The sequence below is a fragment of the Melozone crissalis genome, unplaced genomic scaffold, assembly GCF_028551555.1.
Source record: "Melozone crissalis strain CALT ecotype California unplaced genomic scaffold, PUWL_Pcris_2 ptg000002l_1, whole genome shotgun sequence".
NCBI classification, from domain to species: domain Eukaryota; kingdom Metazoa; phylum Chordata; class Aves; order Passeriformes; family Passerellidae; genus Melozone; species Melozone crissalis.
In genome coordinates, this window is record NW_026535780.1 from 25,731,047 (window position 1) to 25,749,399 (window position 18,353).

The following is an 18,353-nucleotide window of genomic DNA, read 5'->3' on the forward strand; positions in this document are numbered from 1 at the left end:
AAGTTCTTTTAAATTCTTTTATTTTTAAACATTGAAAATTGTCTTTTCATTAGTGTTTTTTGAAAACTGTAAAAAGCTCCCATTTCTCTGCTAGGCTGATAACACAGTGCTGAAAACTTCACTAGGAGTGTCATTGAAATCCAAGCCAGCCCTCAGAGACTCAGAGAATGGAGCTCCATCAGAAAGTTTGATCAGGCAGAGAATGAAAAAAAGTAACAAGTTATTTAGATTGGAGTAAAATACTTTTGAGTTGGCAAAGGGAAAATAGCCTGCTTGAAGTCATGTCATCTTTAATTTGTTAAGTTACTTATTTTCTTATAATGCTATTTGAAATATGAACATTTCCAATACATTAACTTGATTGGCAGAGGTGCTGTATGACTTGGGATAAACCCCAGTAAAAAGTTTTACTCCTATCTGCTCCAAATTCTAAATGAGTTACTCTCAGCTGAAAAGATCCATGCCTTAGAAACATCATCACTTGCCTTTTACCTCTGAACATCACATCAAGTCAAAATTTCAGTGACAGACAGCAGCTTTCTGGCCTTATCTCATTTTAATCCCAGCAACTGATCTGAGAGAAACTCTAAATCAGGGGAAATAAAACTCAACTAACTGAGTAAAACTTATTTTCAAAAGTAACAGATATGACTAAAGGTAGTTCATAAAAGACTGCAGGACCATACCACATCACTATAGGATGAATTATTGTTTAGGTCAATAAGAAGTAGTATTTGAAATTTGACACTTGTATGAATTGTACAGCTATTGCATGTTTTTCATCTTACCATTTTGTATTCTTTCCAGCTTTTCTGAAAATCCAGACTTCCATCTTCTCGGTGTTGTATAACTGTCCATCCTCCTCCAGCAATTTCCATATTACAAAAGACCTACAACATTAAATAAAAAAGAAAAATTTAAAAATCCAAACAAAAAATAAAACAAGTTTGAGTTGAAATTCTGTCATCTTGGAGGGGGGGAAGTATTTGTGAATAACAGTATTAAGTGAGTATGTTTTCCTGCGCACTCATGCCCTATTCCCTCAATGACATCATCAGTCATTTGGTAACAAGCAGTTCTCTCATTATGTTTAGTGTAATTCTCCCAGCAATGTCTCCTTTCAGTACATCACCAAGAATATCTCCCAGTCATCCCCTTCTACTTCTTCAGCTTTCCCCTTCACATTCCCTCCATGCCCTTTTTTCTATTTTCTCTGCAGTGTCCCTGAAACCACTCCCTTCCTCTTAATCAACAAGAGCAATTCTCTCAGTGATAATAATGCTTCATGTAGCTTTTAGCAGAGTGTCATCTGGTCTCGGTGAGAATCTTGAAAATTCTTGCAGAAAACAGTCATCCTAGGAGTCTGAAATGTATCACAAATGAAGTTATTCTGTTTTCCTTTGAACTGTAATACTACCAACAGTGTTCCAGGCAGTGTCCCAAAATGGGACAGGTGACCTCAGAGCAAGCTGCCTTATAAGACAGAATATAGGTAGGAACAGGCTCAAGACATGAGGTCTGTGAGACAAGTTCAGAAGTTAAGATACTTACTCAATATGTAAGACCATACCCTGTCACCACTGCACTAAAAAATTATAACCTAGATACTAAAGATTCTGTGTACAAAGGATAATGAAACAATTTGGACAATTTTGTTGACCCTTGATATTAGAATATTGTGTAGACTGAAATCTGTTATCAACCTTAAATAATCCATATAATGATAAAAAATAATATTAACTTTTATTCACTTCACTCTTATTATCCCTCAAAAAATACAGAAGATAAACTAAGAAATGCTTGTGCATTTGCTTTCATTAGTATATGACAAGCAGTAGTAATTTTTATTCCTGTTTTTCTAGGACACTTGATTTTAAGATCTAACTTTCTTAGGGCTACTCATTCAAGCAAATTTTCCTGATTTCATTGCCCTGGACTCATCCATGCCATACTGATGCACCTATCCTAAATTTCATTTGTCTGCGCTTTTAAAAGCTGCATTCTGCCCTTTAAGTAAAAATTCAGTATGTAAGAGTGTTGAAGAGCTTTAGCTTTTGGCACTCACATCAGCAAGAGACAACCCATTAAGCACTGGGTGGCAATTTAAAGCTTTATACTGCTTCAACAAATTGGAGGTTACTATCCAACACAGTTATATAAAATTTTGTCCTGCAGTTGACTAGAGGACCATATTGTACCCTCAAGAAAAGCCATTCTAAATTTCTCCAACTCATAGGAGCTGTCATGGTAACAATATGCAAGTATTTTTGTTTTAATTTGCACCAGCCATGCCAAGTGAAGTCCCTGTGAAAGCGCAGGAAGGAAATAGAATACCAGGACAAACATGAACTTGATTCAGGGTAACCACAAGAAAACCCACAATTTTCTAGACAAATATTTTGGCCCTATTCCTTCTTTAGGGAAGCCACTGTGAGGCAAAACATTTATCTACAGGATTTAATGTCTTTAGTCTGATTTACGGTGAGAACTTCTAAAAGATGCATTTACTTTCCTTGTAAGTCATTTCAAGCTCCCATGAATCCACTGCCAATTTTTAAAGCAGTAAATCCTCAACTATACTAAGACTACTCATTCTAAAGATGCATGCAAATGTTGGGATTTTCATAGTACAATATAATGAAATACCTATAAAAAGACTGAAGTGTTCTGAATAATATATCAAATTGAAAGAGAAAATGGCACAAGGAAAAAAGATTTGCCAGCAGCACATTCTTCACTTGCCATCATTGTATGGTCTGGCACTTTCCACAGTGGTAGACACGAACACCTGCCCATATCAACAGGAGTTCCATGGTTATTGTAGATGTTACTGTGCATAGCTTTCGCCTTGTCTGTCCCAGAAAAGATCAAGGCACTCAGCCATTTAAAACCATTTAATTTGTTCTGGTACTTAACCCTCCATTAGAAAAGAAAAGGATGAAAAAAGGTGACTGAATTTGTATGCATTATAGTTTCTGATTTTATAATTCATAAAATAACCTTGGAATAAAAGACCATCCAAAATATTGCACTCTTGCTCTTCATTAAATGCATGTGTAAAAATTCTCAAGCTCCTAAAAGGCAAATATGGGATTATTTCTACTCATTTTACCTTTATGGGCTGAATTATTAAAACTTTTATAATTATCATTCAGAGATAAGCTGAATTTTAAATTAAATTGAAGATGTGAAATTTCTACAAATTTCATTTTAGGTGCATGCACACCAAGACTCCACAAATGTACCTCACTGGCATGGAGTAACAAGTTCAAGACCAGGTATTTTCCACTGAATATCCCTTAGAAAATATAAAATTAAATGAAGGCACATTTTGTAGTCTGGTGTATAAAATTGTTATGAATGAGATAGTTGGCTGTGACTGTGAGTAATACAGAAGATAATAATATATTAGGGCTCCTAAGACATGCCAGAACTGCGCATTGCATTGTGGTAATCCAGATAACAAAGCTGGCTTTAAACAAGCAAGTTTGTCTCCATGGAGTACCTATCAGGATATCAGAGCAATCTGATTGTGTCTGCATGGTGCTACCTTTGGGCTAATTAGTGCTGGCACAGTGCTGCATTGAAGTGATTTTGAAGCTATCTCAGCTGGAGTTAGTTCAGCTATCTGCACAGCACTACCTTGCAGCTTGTTTAAATGACCTTAAATGACCTAAAAAAACACCTGTTAAAGCAATCACACTCCTCACTTGACTAGCAGGAGCATGCCTGGGCTCACCTCTTGCTGTGTTACTGCTAGGGCAAGACAGAAACAGGTGTAACAGAAATGCCCTCAACACACAGAAACACACACTCCTGCCTTTTCTTGCTAAAACAGGAACCCCCCAGGAAAACTTAATGCAATGGCACCAGCTGAGTTGTGGTACCTGTGTTGATTGATAGCAGTGTCTGTAACCAGGAATATAGTGGAAACACAGGATGGCTTCCATTGTGTCACTGTGCTTATACTGCCAGTGAAGTGAGTTTGAGGTAAATATACCAGAAGCATGAGTGTCACAGTGTTTCCAGGTAACCCTTGTTTTTAATTGCAGTCCAGCTTCTGGTTATGGTTCATGAGCTTCAGTAGCGCTAAGAAAACTACTGCCAATTGGTACATGCGATTTGGACACAGATGTTACATCTCTTTTTGAGCAGAGCAGCATCTACAGAATTTCTTTTATTATTCTTGTCCTGCTCAGTAATGCTTTCAGGGATATCTGCCTTTTCTGTCATGTCAATTATTTTCCTATTCACATTTTCCAGAATTATGTTGGTCTTGGCCCATAAAGCTCTCCCACCCCAATTCTACTGATGGCTTAATGAACTCTAATTCCTTGCTAAACTATGACATCTTGATGTTTACAGCCTTCCAAAGGCCTTTTGTAACACCAAACTCCACTTAGGAGCAAGGTTAGCATATCTTAATATGATTATAATATTACCATAAACAATAATATTGGTAATATTTTGTACAGTATTTTTATGCTTGCAGGGCCACCATTTTAGTGCAGTAAGAATAAATTCACCAGACAGAAGTGGTTCCCTCCCTCCTGTCTGGCCCACTTTATGGCCACCACTGTATTTCCCAGGTAATCAGCCTTTACCCTTGGTGGCTGCTCCAACAGTGCCCTGTCAGAGGGACAGGCAACATTCCCCCACAGACAAGCTGGGTTTAGGTCACCCTCTCATGTTCCTAACCTCAGTTCCTGACTCAGGTACCTTAGCAACAAAAGCCTTGCAAAAAAATAATCTCCTTTACAGACCAATGTTTCATTTGCATAAAAGAAACCCCCTCCCAAGTCTCTTTTTTGAGAAGGATGGGATTATACACACTTCATAATTTCAAGCAGTGCTGGCACTCAGCATGTTGTGTTCTTTACAGCCAAACCTGCTTTTCCCTCTCCCCTACACAAGAAGCAGAATTTTTTTAAATCCTTATCTTTAAAAACAACTCATTCTGCTCCTTCTTTTCTTGTGCTACCAGATAATCCCCAAGATCAGCTTCCTCATTATCACACTTTACAAATTCACTTCTAAATTTTATTGCAGATTTATTTTCAGCCATAGTCTGATTCAACTGGGCTTGCCAAGTGGGAGGAAGTGAGTCAACTATTGAGTGTACGTTGGAACTTAGGAAGGATTTTCTGTCAGCGGGAAAGAAGAATGCCTGGAATAATACAGTTAATCATTTTCTCAGCCTATTATACTTTTTAAAGACTAAAGAGAAGACAAGCTTTTTATACCAGTACAATATTTCGTGGAATGATAACTTCAATAAAGGCTCAAAACACTCCTTTCTGTTCAGAGCAATGTCAAATTAACAAACAAGAAAATAAACCCAGTCTTTACCTTTTTAGGATCTGACACATTGTTAATATAAATAGTGTAGACACCACTTTTGTTAACACCAGAGTGGTATACATCTGCACAGTCTCTGAATGGCTTTTCTTCTTCCTTTTTTGCATTCTTTAGTAAAACTGCAAAACAAAAGACATGATAATATAAGTTACAACAACAGTCTTAAGCATTTTTGTATCTAGGAAGTCCACTTTTGCACACTACATCCCTTTTAAAAATGGACAGTAAAAATTGCACTGTGTTTCGTACACAGTTCACGCACTTGGCAAATTCTAGTAAAGAGCTAGTACGAAGCTTTTGGACAGATGGCAGAAGTAGGCACCAGAAGAAGTCATGATACAAATAGCTAAACAGAGCATCCTGTCTGCTGAGAGGTAACACAGCATATTCTTTCTGAGTGCAAAACTCTGTGCCCCTGCAGGTGTTGCCTCTGACTAAAGATGTACCCTCACTGTTGCCAAAGAATGCCCCAGAGATGGCAAATAAAGGTGGAAAAACATGTTCAGTGTTGTGATCTGACACAGATGCTCACTTAAGACAGCAATGCTGGAAGGAGAGAGTTAGTGCTGTTCATGAGGTAATAACCTTTGAGCAGCATAGGAGCTTGGGGCAAGGCAGCTGCTTGCTTAAATTTATTTATTTTGTTGAGAATAATTTAATTATTTTCCTACCTACATTCATAAAATTTGCTAAATAGAATAAAAGAAAAAAACAGTGCTACTGAGGTCAGGTTGTCTAGAGGCAAGATTTATAGAACGCATTTTGGCTCAGCACAGGGAAACAGTTAATGTTATAACACCAGTGCAGATCTTGATCCTGTATATTACAGACAGACCATGTATATATGAGTCTGGGCTGAGAAATCAGGAGTGCAAAATGTTGAGAATCCCAGTCTGAACAACCAGGAAATTCCCTGTGGAAGGAGTAACATCTGAGAGTGTTCTTCACTCTCACAAACAAAAGTAGCATGACCCCTCACAATAGTGAAGGATATGATTCTATTCCAACAGCTCATATTTTAAGCACATCAGTATTCCCATGGAAATCCATTTGCCTACTCAGATTTTTAAAGTTAAACATGTCCTTAAGTGATGTGCAGTGTTCGGGCCAGCACTTCATTAATCCCTACAATAAGGATACAATAGTTAAGTCTTCCAGACACACTCATCCTCTGGTGAAAGATACTTCTTTTTCATTTTTGGCTTGGAAGTATGAGTTATAGAGACAAAAGGGACTACATCTCATTCACTCTGAGTGAAATGGCCTCTGGGCAAAGCTGATGCTGATGTGTAACTGGGCAATGGCCTGGCACAGTGTGTCAGGGACTACATGGGCCAGAAGTGGTGAGAATAATGCCAAGGGCGTGCAGTTGGAAATACTATCTTCCCTTTGAACACCTCAAAGCAGCATTTTAGGATGGCAAATTCCTGCCAGAGCACTTGGTATTAATACCATTTCACAGATGGGGAAATTGAGGTAAAAAAAGGTTGAACATTTTACCTCAGTCATTCCATCAAAAGGTGAAAATAGAAAAATAGTGAGAAATCCAATCCTGAATGTAAGACTACATGGCTCTCTAGGTAGGCACTTTGGACAAAAATTTTATTATTCTTTCCCCTATATGTGTGTTCATAATATTATTTTTAAATTTTATTTTAAGAAACAAAAATCCCTTACATCTCCCTTTCCATGTATTTGCTTCATGTTTGTTATTTTTATTCAGCACTATCAACAAAAATCAAATGTAATTTATATATTTGCATATGAAATTTGATTAGGAAATCAATGTCTTTGAAACTTAGACATATTTGGAAAAGGTAGTGTAGGCAATGCTGTAGATTGCACACTTCCCTGTGAGACGGCAGGGAGTGAGGTCCTTAGTAAGGTGCACATCAGTTGTGCACTCTCTCAAAAGTGACATTTTTTGAGATAAGACATAGAACTGAGGCCCTTGTGATTTGTGTTAATTAAAGACCTCATGGTACTTTTTGTAAGCAGATGGTGTCAGTATCTGTGGCCAAAGTCCAACCTGAATAATTACTTGGGGCTGGAGCCAAAACCTAGAGGAGTTACAGCAAAGCCTCTCATTGATTTCAGAGGGCCTTAGAATAGATCCATTCTTTCTGGCCTGAATTTCTCTAATGCTGTTGTTTCAACTGGAGACATCAGTCTCTCCTGTCTCAAAATTATATTTAGTGGTGCAGAGGCACTGCTCATTTTCTTCAGTCTTAAAACACTTATATTTTATTAGCTGTATGCAGCAAGATTATCTTACCTCTGATATGAGTGTTATACATACATTGAAAACCACTTGGAAATAACCATTAAGATTCAATAAAGGAAATTTGAATTTGAGTCTTTTCTAGCTGAAACTTAGACAAAAGAAACCATGAGTATGTCTTAAAGTTTATATCATTAAAATTTTAAACAAGGTAAGATTTTAATATCAGAGCAAATAGCTTTGGTAACTTTCCAAAGAGATGGATCTCTAGGAATTGTCCTTAGAAATAAATTATCATGCTTAAAACTAAAAGAAACACAGTAAAAAGGATGTTTGTGTGAGAGATGAAGTTGGAAAAGACAGATAAATGTCACAGATATGGCCATCTTTCCTCTTAGACAGCTGAAGTAGCTGAGGTCACACGGAGAGCAAACGTATAATTTCCTAAAAACTAAGCAATCCAATACCCGTTTGGGGTTTAATTCCACTGCAGCCAGGAGAAGATGGCTTTCCTTGAGTGCCTCTCACTCCTTTCTCAGGAGCTGGTGCTCCCACTGGAAGAAAAGCCCAGCTCCTTCACAACGACCTATACTATTACAGACTGCAGCACAGTATATTAAGCATGACTAGCCAAAGTTTAGGTTTTCTTAATACATTACACTGTAATTTGCAAAAACAGCCCAAACTTGACAGAAAATTAATACTCAGGCATGTCACTGCTAATGTGCTTTTAGCATAAAATATGTTTTCTCTAAGGTTTGCTGTTGTTTTTCTAACTTAATATTCCATAGAGTTTCTAAACTTCTATGTACTATAACTCCAGACTATATTTTTCTACAACATTACATAGGCCTTGAATCCTTTATACATTAAGTCCCTGAATGATGTATTGGCTCACATATGGTAGATGTGTAAGTACATTTTTTTTAAAGTAAGAAAGTTCAATTAAGTTAGTTCTAAAACAAAATATGTAACCATTAAATTCCTTAGTCAGCTTCAAGATATTGACTTTGCACAAACTTCTAATGTTTGTTTAGCTGTTTTCATATACAATTCTTATGACAGAGTTTTATGTACCTTAAGAAAAAGATAAGTCTATGTCAAGAAAAATACTATTATCATTTTTTAAACCTGAATGCTTAGCCAAGATTTGGAACCTGGGAGGTTTTCTGATTGCCTTCTCTGGATGAATAAACTGGTCATGCTCCTTTAAAGCAATGTGTGGAAAGCCCTGTTTCCCTGGACAGAAGGAGAACCAACAATAACGTTTTCACTGCACTTCCAAAAGTCTTCTGGGTAATTTTTAGCCCAATAACTTTCTCCTTGGGCTGTGCTATCTGTTTTCTCATACTTGATAGCAATTATTTCTTTCCATTATCAGTCCTTCAGCTGTTCCTTTTCCTCAGTGCCCTGGATGATGAGTGGAGTCCAGACAGTACAGGAAGTGCCATCCATAACTGCCCAGGCCCTGTGGATGATGAACAGGAACCCAGATCAACGGGGTCTCTGCTAACCCATGGGCTGTGCAGCTTTGTCAGAACCCAGGAAATTCCTCTGACTGCCCTGGAGGACTCCAGACCCTGGCAGGGGGCACAGAGACCTTGACATGGAGTCAAAGACACCTGTTCCTTCGATTTTAACCCATGGAAACTTTGTGCGAAGAGTTACAAGCCACAAGTGTTTGAACAGAATGACAGTGGATTTGTCACAGGGTGAAAAAGTAGAATTTTGGGGTTTTCAGAATGGGGGTTCAGGAGGCAAGATGGAGGAATCTGGACCTGTCCTGTCTTTCTCCTTCTTGTTCTTGTCCTCCATCTTCTGCTGTGATGGTGGAACTTTTGGACTGGTTTAGGGTAGAGACTGACTGTCTAACATAAGTAAAAGGTATTGGAAAATTATTGTAAATAAAGTACACGTAGTTTTTAGTATAAAAAGATAATAGCACCCTGAGGGCAGTCAGTGTGCCTCAACCTGACCTGCTGGACAGACCTCCACAGGTCCAAAAAGGAATGTATTAGATAAGAGAAAATAAACAACCTTGAAAACCAGAGCTGAGGAATCTCGACTTCTTCCTCAAGTGTGGGGCTGGGAAAAAGGACTTTTTAATACCTCGGGAGCCATTCCAGCAACAACTCAGAACCTGACACAGCACCAGGGCTGAGCAGTGTTCTGCTGCACCTGCCTCCAGGATATTAACCCTCAGCAGAAAGCTGGGGTCAGCACCTGAGTTTTTTTAGAATGGCTTACCTGTGCTTGCAAGTGAAAGAGCTCAGATATATAAGGCTTTTCCCCAAATCAATAGTTGTGGAAATTTAACTGATTGATAGCTATGTGTGCCCAGTGTAGAGTGAGATTATTTTTCTGCTATCAGTTGTAAAATTAAATTAATAGTTAATTAGTTTATTTCCTAATCGCTATCACAAATGGAGAATGTTTTCTTTTTTTCCCAGGTGTAAGGAAATACCAACTGACTATTAAGAAAAAGTAGCTTCTGAAATATTTACTAATCTAGTATTCTCCTCCAGGAATATGAAATTGAAAGCATAAAATATCTGTTCTTTCTAGCTACATGTACATTATCTAATTTCATCTCAACTAGGAAAAAATAAAATAATCTACTTGATTTTTTTAACTGATATTTCTGGTTGGTTTTGAAAAAGTTAAGTTGTCTCATTACTTTTCAGGTCTCCATCAGCTACCTGGTGAATTGCACAGCCTGTCTATAAGCAATAAAGAATGTTAAAATGCAGTTCATTATGTTGATTGAATCAATAAATTGCAATCATAATTCCTAAATTTTTTGGTATCTGAGCTGCTATTGTGAAATCAGTTGAGACTGAGTTAATCACTAGACTCTTATGTCCATTAGTGACACTGACAACAAATGAAAAGCAGCTGTTTGTTTTTCTGCATGATGGTGACTTATTTGGACAGATATGCAGAGATTTCTTTAGTGTCTGAATGAATCATTATATTTTCATTTTTTCAATGTTTTATTTACAGAAATATAATTTTCTTATAGACTAGAAGTAACAAAAAGGCACTTAAAAAACCATTCAAGCTTTTGAATTCAGATAGGAAAAGTCTTCCTCCATATCTTATTGTCATATATAATTGACCTAAATTTTAGCTGCACTATCAAAACCATCTGAGGTAAAAATTATGGCCCATGTTGAGCAGCTCCTAAAAAATCAAAAAGGAGAAGGTTGTAAATTGGTGGTTTTTACCTAAAGCTGCTACATTCCAGGACAGGGTCATACAAGGACTGCCAAATGATGGTTTCTGTCTAGATCCTGACTGCAAATAAATTTTGCCTTGATCTTGTCATTGTTCCAGACATATTGTGGGGAATCCTGCATTTCTGTAGGTGACCCTCTGTCTCTGACCTCTTTCCCAGCCATTTGGGTGCAGCTGCTGTGGACCAACAAAATTCCAGTTACAATGGCAAATAATGCCTGGCTTGTAAAGAATTAAATCCACAACAGTTTGTTAATGTCATGCAAAGGATGTTACTCAAACTGTTACCCAGTGAGGAGGCCTGGAACACTGCCCACACATGGATATATGTTCCCTGACCCAGCAACAGCAACCACAAACAAATCTGACAGAATAAGGTGAAGATTTTTTTTGTTTTGAGGAGGAAAAATATCCAAAGACTTACAGTTTTTGCTGACTTACAGCCGGAGAACAGTGCTGTTTCAGTGTCCTTGTCTCACATATACCAACCTCCACTTGAGAACAAGTATTAAACTGCAACCTAATAGCTGGCTGTGACACCTAGTGTTGCCTGCAATAGGGCAACCCTGTGACAGCACCATTGTGTTGCAAATGCTACACAAACCAGAAGAAAAAGCACAAACCTGAAGGCTGATTTCAGCTCAGGTATGCTCTCCTGATAACTACAAGGAACTGAAATGATAGCTATGCAAGAGCACACTTGGGTCCCTCTTAAAATGGACTTTAAAACATATTTTCATTTAATACATATTACACACTATCCATTTTTCTTCCACAAAACATGTTTCTGGATTATTAAAGCTACCACTGTCACTCAGTATAACCATTGAAAAAATAATTAGAAAATTAAAAATTAAAATTAAAATAAAAAATGGAGATGTACGTAATAAAAAAAAACATTGCAGTATTTATTCTTGATAAAATATCAGGAGCTTTTTATGCATCTAGCTAGTCAACTAAAAGTTTTAAATGTGAATTTATACTTAGTTACCACCCAGTTCTAATTGTTATAAAGACAAACTATCACCACCTGATTCAAAACTTTCTCCAATGTCAACTTCATTTCCTAATTTATCAATTCTATGTTTTATTTTCATCTCCATAAAGTATGAAAATCTTAAGAAAACCAAATAAAATGGGGGGAATATTAGTATGAAAGCTGTTTCTGTATGTCTTGGAGTCCAGCAGTCTTCTCAGATACGTCATTGTGTATGATTGTGTACTCATGTTTGTTTACTAGGGAGGTGAAAGGAAGTTTAGGACTGGAGTTTGGACAGGCACTTTCCTTTCAACAAAATATGTATTCAACAAAATGCTTTGAAAACTAATATTTCTTTGCAACATTGCTCTGAATAAGACAAAAAGAGCAGGCCATTGGCAACTGGGAAGTTCCTTTTGACATACTGGAATAAAATATTTTTGTTCTGGGAACTATTGCTCCATAATCATGTTTATAGATTATAAATTTGTAGATTCTAGTGTATAAAAATGTTTTATCAAGGCCCCCACTATTCCCAAATGAAGTTACAACGCTAGATATCCCAGGTTACTTTGCTGCTCCAGCCTCTCCATCTCCCATCTCCAGCATCAGGGCCCTGGAAGTCATGGGGCTTCCTCACTACTTTCAGCCATCATCCTCAGGTTTTTTCCTTCTTATACGCTCATAATTACTTATTTTCTTTTAATTTTCTTTTCCTTTAGGACTTTTCTCCTCAGGAGAGCCCTAGGGTTTTGCAAGAGCTTGGCTAACACCTGGTCTGAAAAAAGTTTTCAATATGAACAGATGTTCAAAGCAGAGGACTGGATAGCAGCATAAGCGCAGGAAAGCATATCCAGGAATTTACAGTATAAGTTCTTCCTCCACCAGATGAAATATCTGCATCTTTAATAGGTTTTGAAAGAGATTTCTTCCATTAATTTCTCCAGTTAACATTTTTGAAGCCATGTTAATTTTCATCATTCAGCATACCAAGGAACTCCATACACATACCGCGGGAAGGACAATTTCCCTTTGTTAGCTTTCAACAAGAGTGTTCCAGCTGGTGACAATGCATTCTTAGCTGAAAGTGTTGGTGTAAGTCTGCACCCATGCTCTACAAGCTGCCGACAATTTCTACTGCGCTCTTTCTATTATCTTTTGCACCGCCTCAGGTATCTCTCATAGGTTTAGTTAATGGTATTTCACATACTCACTCATCTGTCTTTCTAGATTTTTTTGTGTGCAATGTGGGTTCCAATATTTTATGCAGTATTTGAACATACCATAGATTATGTGGTAGAATTTTTTTTCCTGATTTCATGTCTATTCCACTGTAGCAATTTAAAAAATAATATTTTCATTTAGGCCATTAACTGATGAGTAACAAACACCTCCTGCATCTTTCATTTAAGATGCAGGAGGGGTTTGTCACCTTTAATTGGGAGCTTACCTTCAATTGGGAGCTTACCTTCAGTTCCTATGGGTATTTTAGAAGGTAAAAGAAAATAAAAATCCAGAATTTCTTTCTTAGGCACATTCATTTGCTGAATGGTGCTGAATGCTGACCTTCATTAAAATGTTCAGACTCTGTGACAATACAAGCATGTATACAATGCACATTTTGGATGTCTAAGGGAGCACTTTAGTCCTAACCCCAAATGTGGTGCATCACAGAATGTCACTTACAGGAGCAGTGCTGGTCTGGCTATATCTGTTGGCTGTGGACTGGTTCCATAGCCACAGAACAAATGAGAGATGGGAGATCTTGCAGAAAGCATTTGGATTTGTTGTGGGGGCAAAAGGGGGAGGCAAGGTTAGGGATTTTGTTTGGTTGCTTGGTTGTTTGGTTGTTTTGTTTGTTGGTCATACTAGTTGTTTATTCTGCTGTAGCAGCTCAATGATCTTGATTCACCCCATGACCCTACAGTCACCGGACTTGATGGAGAAGTGGAAGGACTTTGTTTCCAAGGAAAAATGACAAAAGCAAAAATAGTGCCTTTGCTCTCAAACTCTAGACCTTAATGGCCACATGCATCGTCCTCACTGCATGTGGGAGGCCCAAAGTGGTGTGTGAACCTTTCTTAAGTACAATCCAGAGTAACTACCAGGCCATGCTGAAATGCAATTAGCAGGGCTACAATGATTCTAACAGCCTAGGCATTAGTCCAGTATCAGATTTGTTAGGAGCACTAAGGTTCATTACATAGAAGATTTTGAGATCAATACTTTTAATATGGGGAGGAAAGGGAAAAGGTGTACTCAATTAGATGTCTCAGGTTAACATTTATAGAAATGTTTTAGCAGCTAATAGAACATTACTTTGCCCTCCCACAAAGCCTCTAAGAGTCTGCAGTAAGAAAGGCAAACAACTGCATAGCAAGAGCACTCAAGCTATCCAACTACTTATTAAATAAATCATTTAAAGCAGAATTTCCCTCCTGTAGGGCTGCAGGAATTAACTTGGTCATGGAAAATGACATTAACATAGAGAGCTTTCACCCTCTCCAGGGCATAATTATTTAATACCTAATAAATTATCTACAGTTATCAAGTTTGTTTCCCAATAAATCCAGCCTTAGTGACTGGCAAGAACAATAATACTTCAAATCACTATGCATTTGAAAGAAATCACTTAAGAATACCATAAAATGGTCCTCATTAGTGAGCTGCAATAGAATGCCTTATGGCCCACTTACAAAGAGATAAAGACACTTAATTATCCAGCTGCAATATAGTTCCTTAAGAGTTTCTGCTTGAGACAGCAATTTTGTGAGTAACTAGCTATTCACAGAGAGGAGAACCAAAGAAGTCTCTCACTAACTGTACAAGGAGATTAAGTTGCTGGCATTGTTTAATACTTCTAGTGCCCATATTTCTTTAATTGATTTATATTTTTCCACACAGATACCCTAATGTGCATTTGATGTTTCCATCTGAGCAATGGTATGCATACAAAGAAATTTTTTACTAACAAGCCATTTGGGTGACACTGACAATGCTGCTAGTTGGTTTATATATTCTGATATTCTCTGTAATATCTTTGGTGTGAGTGAAAAATGCCAGTTTCACAAAACTGAGTGAAGAGGCACTGACCTATACTGTAGGAATGAGGGTGGGTAATTGATTTTATTATCAGCAATCAAGAATTTATATACACTTCCAGTTTAAAGTTTTCAGTATAAATAAATATTGATCTGCCCTGATCATCAGCAAGTTAATAGGGATAAAAGATGAGAATCCACAATTCTGTTTTGAGGAATTTAAATATTTTTCCACTGACATAAATTTCAAATGCTGCACATTCAAATTTACTTATTTCAGTACTGAATCTCTATTAAATTACAGCCAAAGCTGCTACTACCTAATGTAATTTTTTTGTACTTTGTTATAAAGCATAACTTTGAAATTAAGGTATTTTTGCCTAAGCAAGATATGAAAATATTTTTATTTTCAAAACATGATTATTTGGGGTTTTTTTGGTTGGGTTTTTTTTTTTTTTTTTTAGTTTTAGAAAAAACCAACACAGGTAGTGATCGTATAAATAAATAAACAACACTAACATCAACACTAAATATAAACTCTAACATTACTACTACCTTTTAACAGATAATATGGTGAAAAAGGGTACTTGTAATTGTAAGTCACCTCATCATGGAAAAAGTCACTTGGACAGAAGTTACTTCATTGATCTAAAAGAAGTCCAGACCCAAACTCTGAAAATATTAAGTGAGCCAGATAAGAATGACTCCAAAAACTGTCCAATAGAACTTTCTGAGCATCTCTGAAAATTGCATACCAACAAAGAGAGTATTTAACAAAAGCAGGGATTGTATAGCACCTGAACAGAAGAAACAAAAACCACAAAGGCTGGTGCTGATGTGTGTGTTCAGCTGAACATCTCCATGACAGCACAAAGTCAGAGCAGCCTCTGACTGCAGCCCTGCAGCACTTTCCAGATCATTTGCTCAAGAGGATCCAGCCACAGTAAGAGTAAGGGGACCCCTCATCCTTGACACTGAGTGCAAAAGAAAGATTTAGTTTTTCTCCAGCTTTGAAAATATAAATAGGAGCAGATCACACATTGGAATGCATCTTTGTAATAGTGAGCTTTGTGAAATGCCGGCAAACATTTTCTGATAGTGATCTTCTGATCTCTTTTTAAATGAAAAGTATTTCTGTTTTGCTTTTGAATATCTTAATAAAAATGAAAACCTCATGCTCATAAAATCTCTAAAGATGGAGGAAGTAGAGAGAAACTAAGAAAATTGATTTTTTCGATAATCTTGAACCTTAGCTGAAGTTATCTGCATTGACATCTTTGGGAAAGTTAAAAAGTGTGTGGAACACCAGATGATTTCAGTGCATTAAACTGCATTTTGTTCAAAGCTTTGGTGCAGTCATTCTAATTTTTACAAGTCTAAGGTTTTTAATTAATTATTAAAAATAAATATTTTTTAATTTATTAGTATATCAAAAGCATCATGCTTTGTTCTTACACCACAGTATATTAGAACACATTGTTAACTAAAATTCAATTTCTGGTATAAAAAAAAATCTGTCACTTTACAGATGAATACATTTCTTAAATGATGTTTCAAGCACAGCCCTGATCCACCTCAAACCTACAGCTTTCAGACAAAGCTGATAAGAACCTTCTGTGCACCTGAAACAAAAGATTCTTCTATGTTTTGAAAGAAAAAAAATGAAGTAATTTATGTGACCCACTCTAAGTTTCTGCCTCACCAGTTATGTCTCATCATGTTGGAAAAAACCTTAATAATGTCAAGGATGAAGTACCAAGAGGTTGCATGGGCTTAAGGAATGAAATGTTTGTAGAGAAAAGGTACAGAAAAAACAAGCTGTCACCTCAAAATATGTATCAGATGAGTACCGATATTATTCTTTCCATGAACAGAAGTAAAATGGTCAAGACAAAGACCTGTATCATAAAACCTTGCTCTTCTACACTGCTAAAATCTAGTGGATTTAAATACCCTCATTATTGTATTCCAATTTATGGCTGAGTCAATATAATATAGAAAATTTGTGCTATCGAAAGTGGTCAAAATACTAGTATTTAAAACTACTGTTCTTTTTTTCTGTCCTGTGTTCCTACCAGGATTTTTTATTTGGTTTGGTTTTGGATTTTTGTGGTTCTAGTTGGTTTTTGGTTTTTGGTTTTGGTTTGAGGGTTTTTTTTTTTTAATTTTGGGTTGCTATTTTTTTTAAATACTAACCTCTGTTATAAAAGGTGTCTTTGAAGTCTGTCTAATGAAGAAGGCCAGCATCACTGCTGAGGCAATTCTGCTTCTGTCAATGGAGTTTCCCTGAGCCTGTAACCTTCAGGTCATTTCTTTGAAGTTCTCAGTCTATTCTCACTCTTTTCACTTTGAAGTAAATTTTTACATCACATCAACTTTGGAATAAGAAGTGGAATAGATTGACTATTGTTTAATTTTTTAAAATAAATTAATTGCTATGCTTTTAAAAAGCATGAATTCCCTTCAAAAGAATTTTTGGACGTATTTTTTTTTCCTATCCATAAACCAGGAGACTTGTACCTTTTCTGAAGTGCCAGACCCACTAACCATGTTGTTTACTTTATGAAGTCAATAGGTACTTCTGGGGAGGTAAATTCTTAGCTTACACATGCATGATTTTGAGAATTAAGCTTAGCATCTTGTCAGCATTCAAGAGGAAGATAATTCTTCATTTCTCTTTTACTAAGAGGCCACAAAATCAGACATTCATGATAAAACCTCCTCTTCTGTTCCATCAGTTTTCTGGGATAAGTAAGTTTAGGCCAAACATTTTAACAAGGTATATTATCATCGAGTCTGGAAAACAGCCAAAGAAAAAAACCAATATGACAACAAAAATAAATTTATGGTTAAATATGCTTTCCCACTCAATTTTACATTCCTTTATCCTGTGGGTAGGACTACCTAGGCAGTTACCAAAAGTTATGCAAATTAATTTTAATACAATAGAAATTCAATAAATTTTCTTTTACTGGAATCAAAGACAACGTATTTTTGATTGGGCCCCTTTTGTGACATTAGCTTGAACCATAATTTCCGAGTGGACCAATATCCTTTATAAAGTAATTGAACTTGCATACACATCTTTGATTGTATTAGTTATTGCTTAACATAATTTGTAGCATATACCTTGTTTTGGGGTTGAGGAGTTTTTTGAGTAGTATTCATGTCTACTCAAAAAAGTAGACAGTAGTATACTGTCTACTTTAGCACTACATAGCTTCTCCATAAATAATTTTTCTCATATGGCAATTTAGAAAGTACTTCACAATACTATATATGTGTTACAGATGTGTTTGATAGTGATAGACATGTGCTTTATAAATAAAACTCAAGAAAAATAATACTCTAAGTAGTATGAGAAACGACCAGTTTAAAGAAAACAATAAGCACAAAACCTTTTATTACCTTTTTTAAGAATAATTTTATTTCTACCCATCTATAATTTGATCTGTATTTGTTATTTTCTACAGGTGAAGCACTTTTGCAGTCTCAGAGATAATCATGCAACATCTCT

General features: G+C 36.5%; 1 protein-coding gene across 1 annotated transcript in view; it reads right to left on the bottom strand.

The window, feature by feature from the left end:
- ANGPT1 (angiopoietin 1) overlaps positions 1-18,353 on the bottom strand; it is a 149,036-nt gene that overhangs the window by 48,218 nt on the left and 82,465 nt on the right. Inside the window, exons 5-6 of the mRNA XM_054288555.1 lie at positions 5,350-5,477; positions 789-890 (exon numbers count right to left, since the gene is read on the bottom strand). Coding sequence (XP_054144530.1) covers positions 789-890; positions 5,350-5,477 — 230 coding nt within the window. The remainder of the gene's footprint in view (positions 1-788; positions 891-5,349; positions 5,478-18,353) is intronic.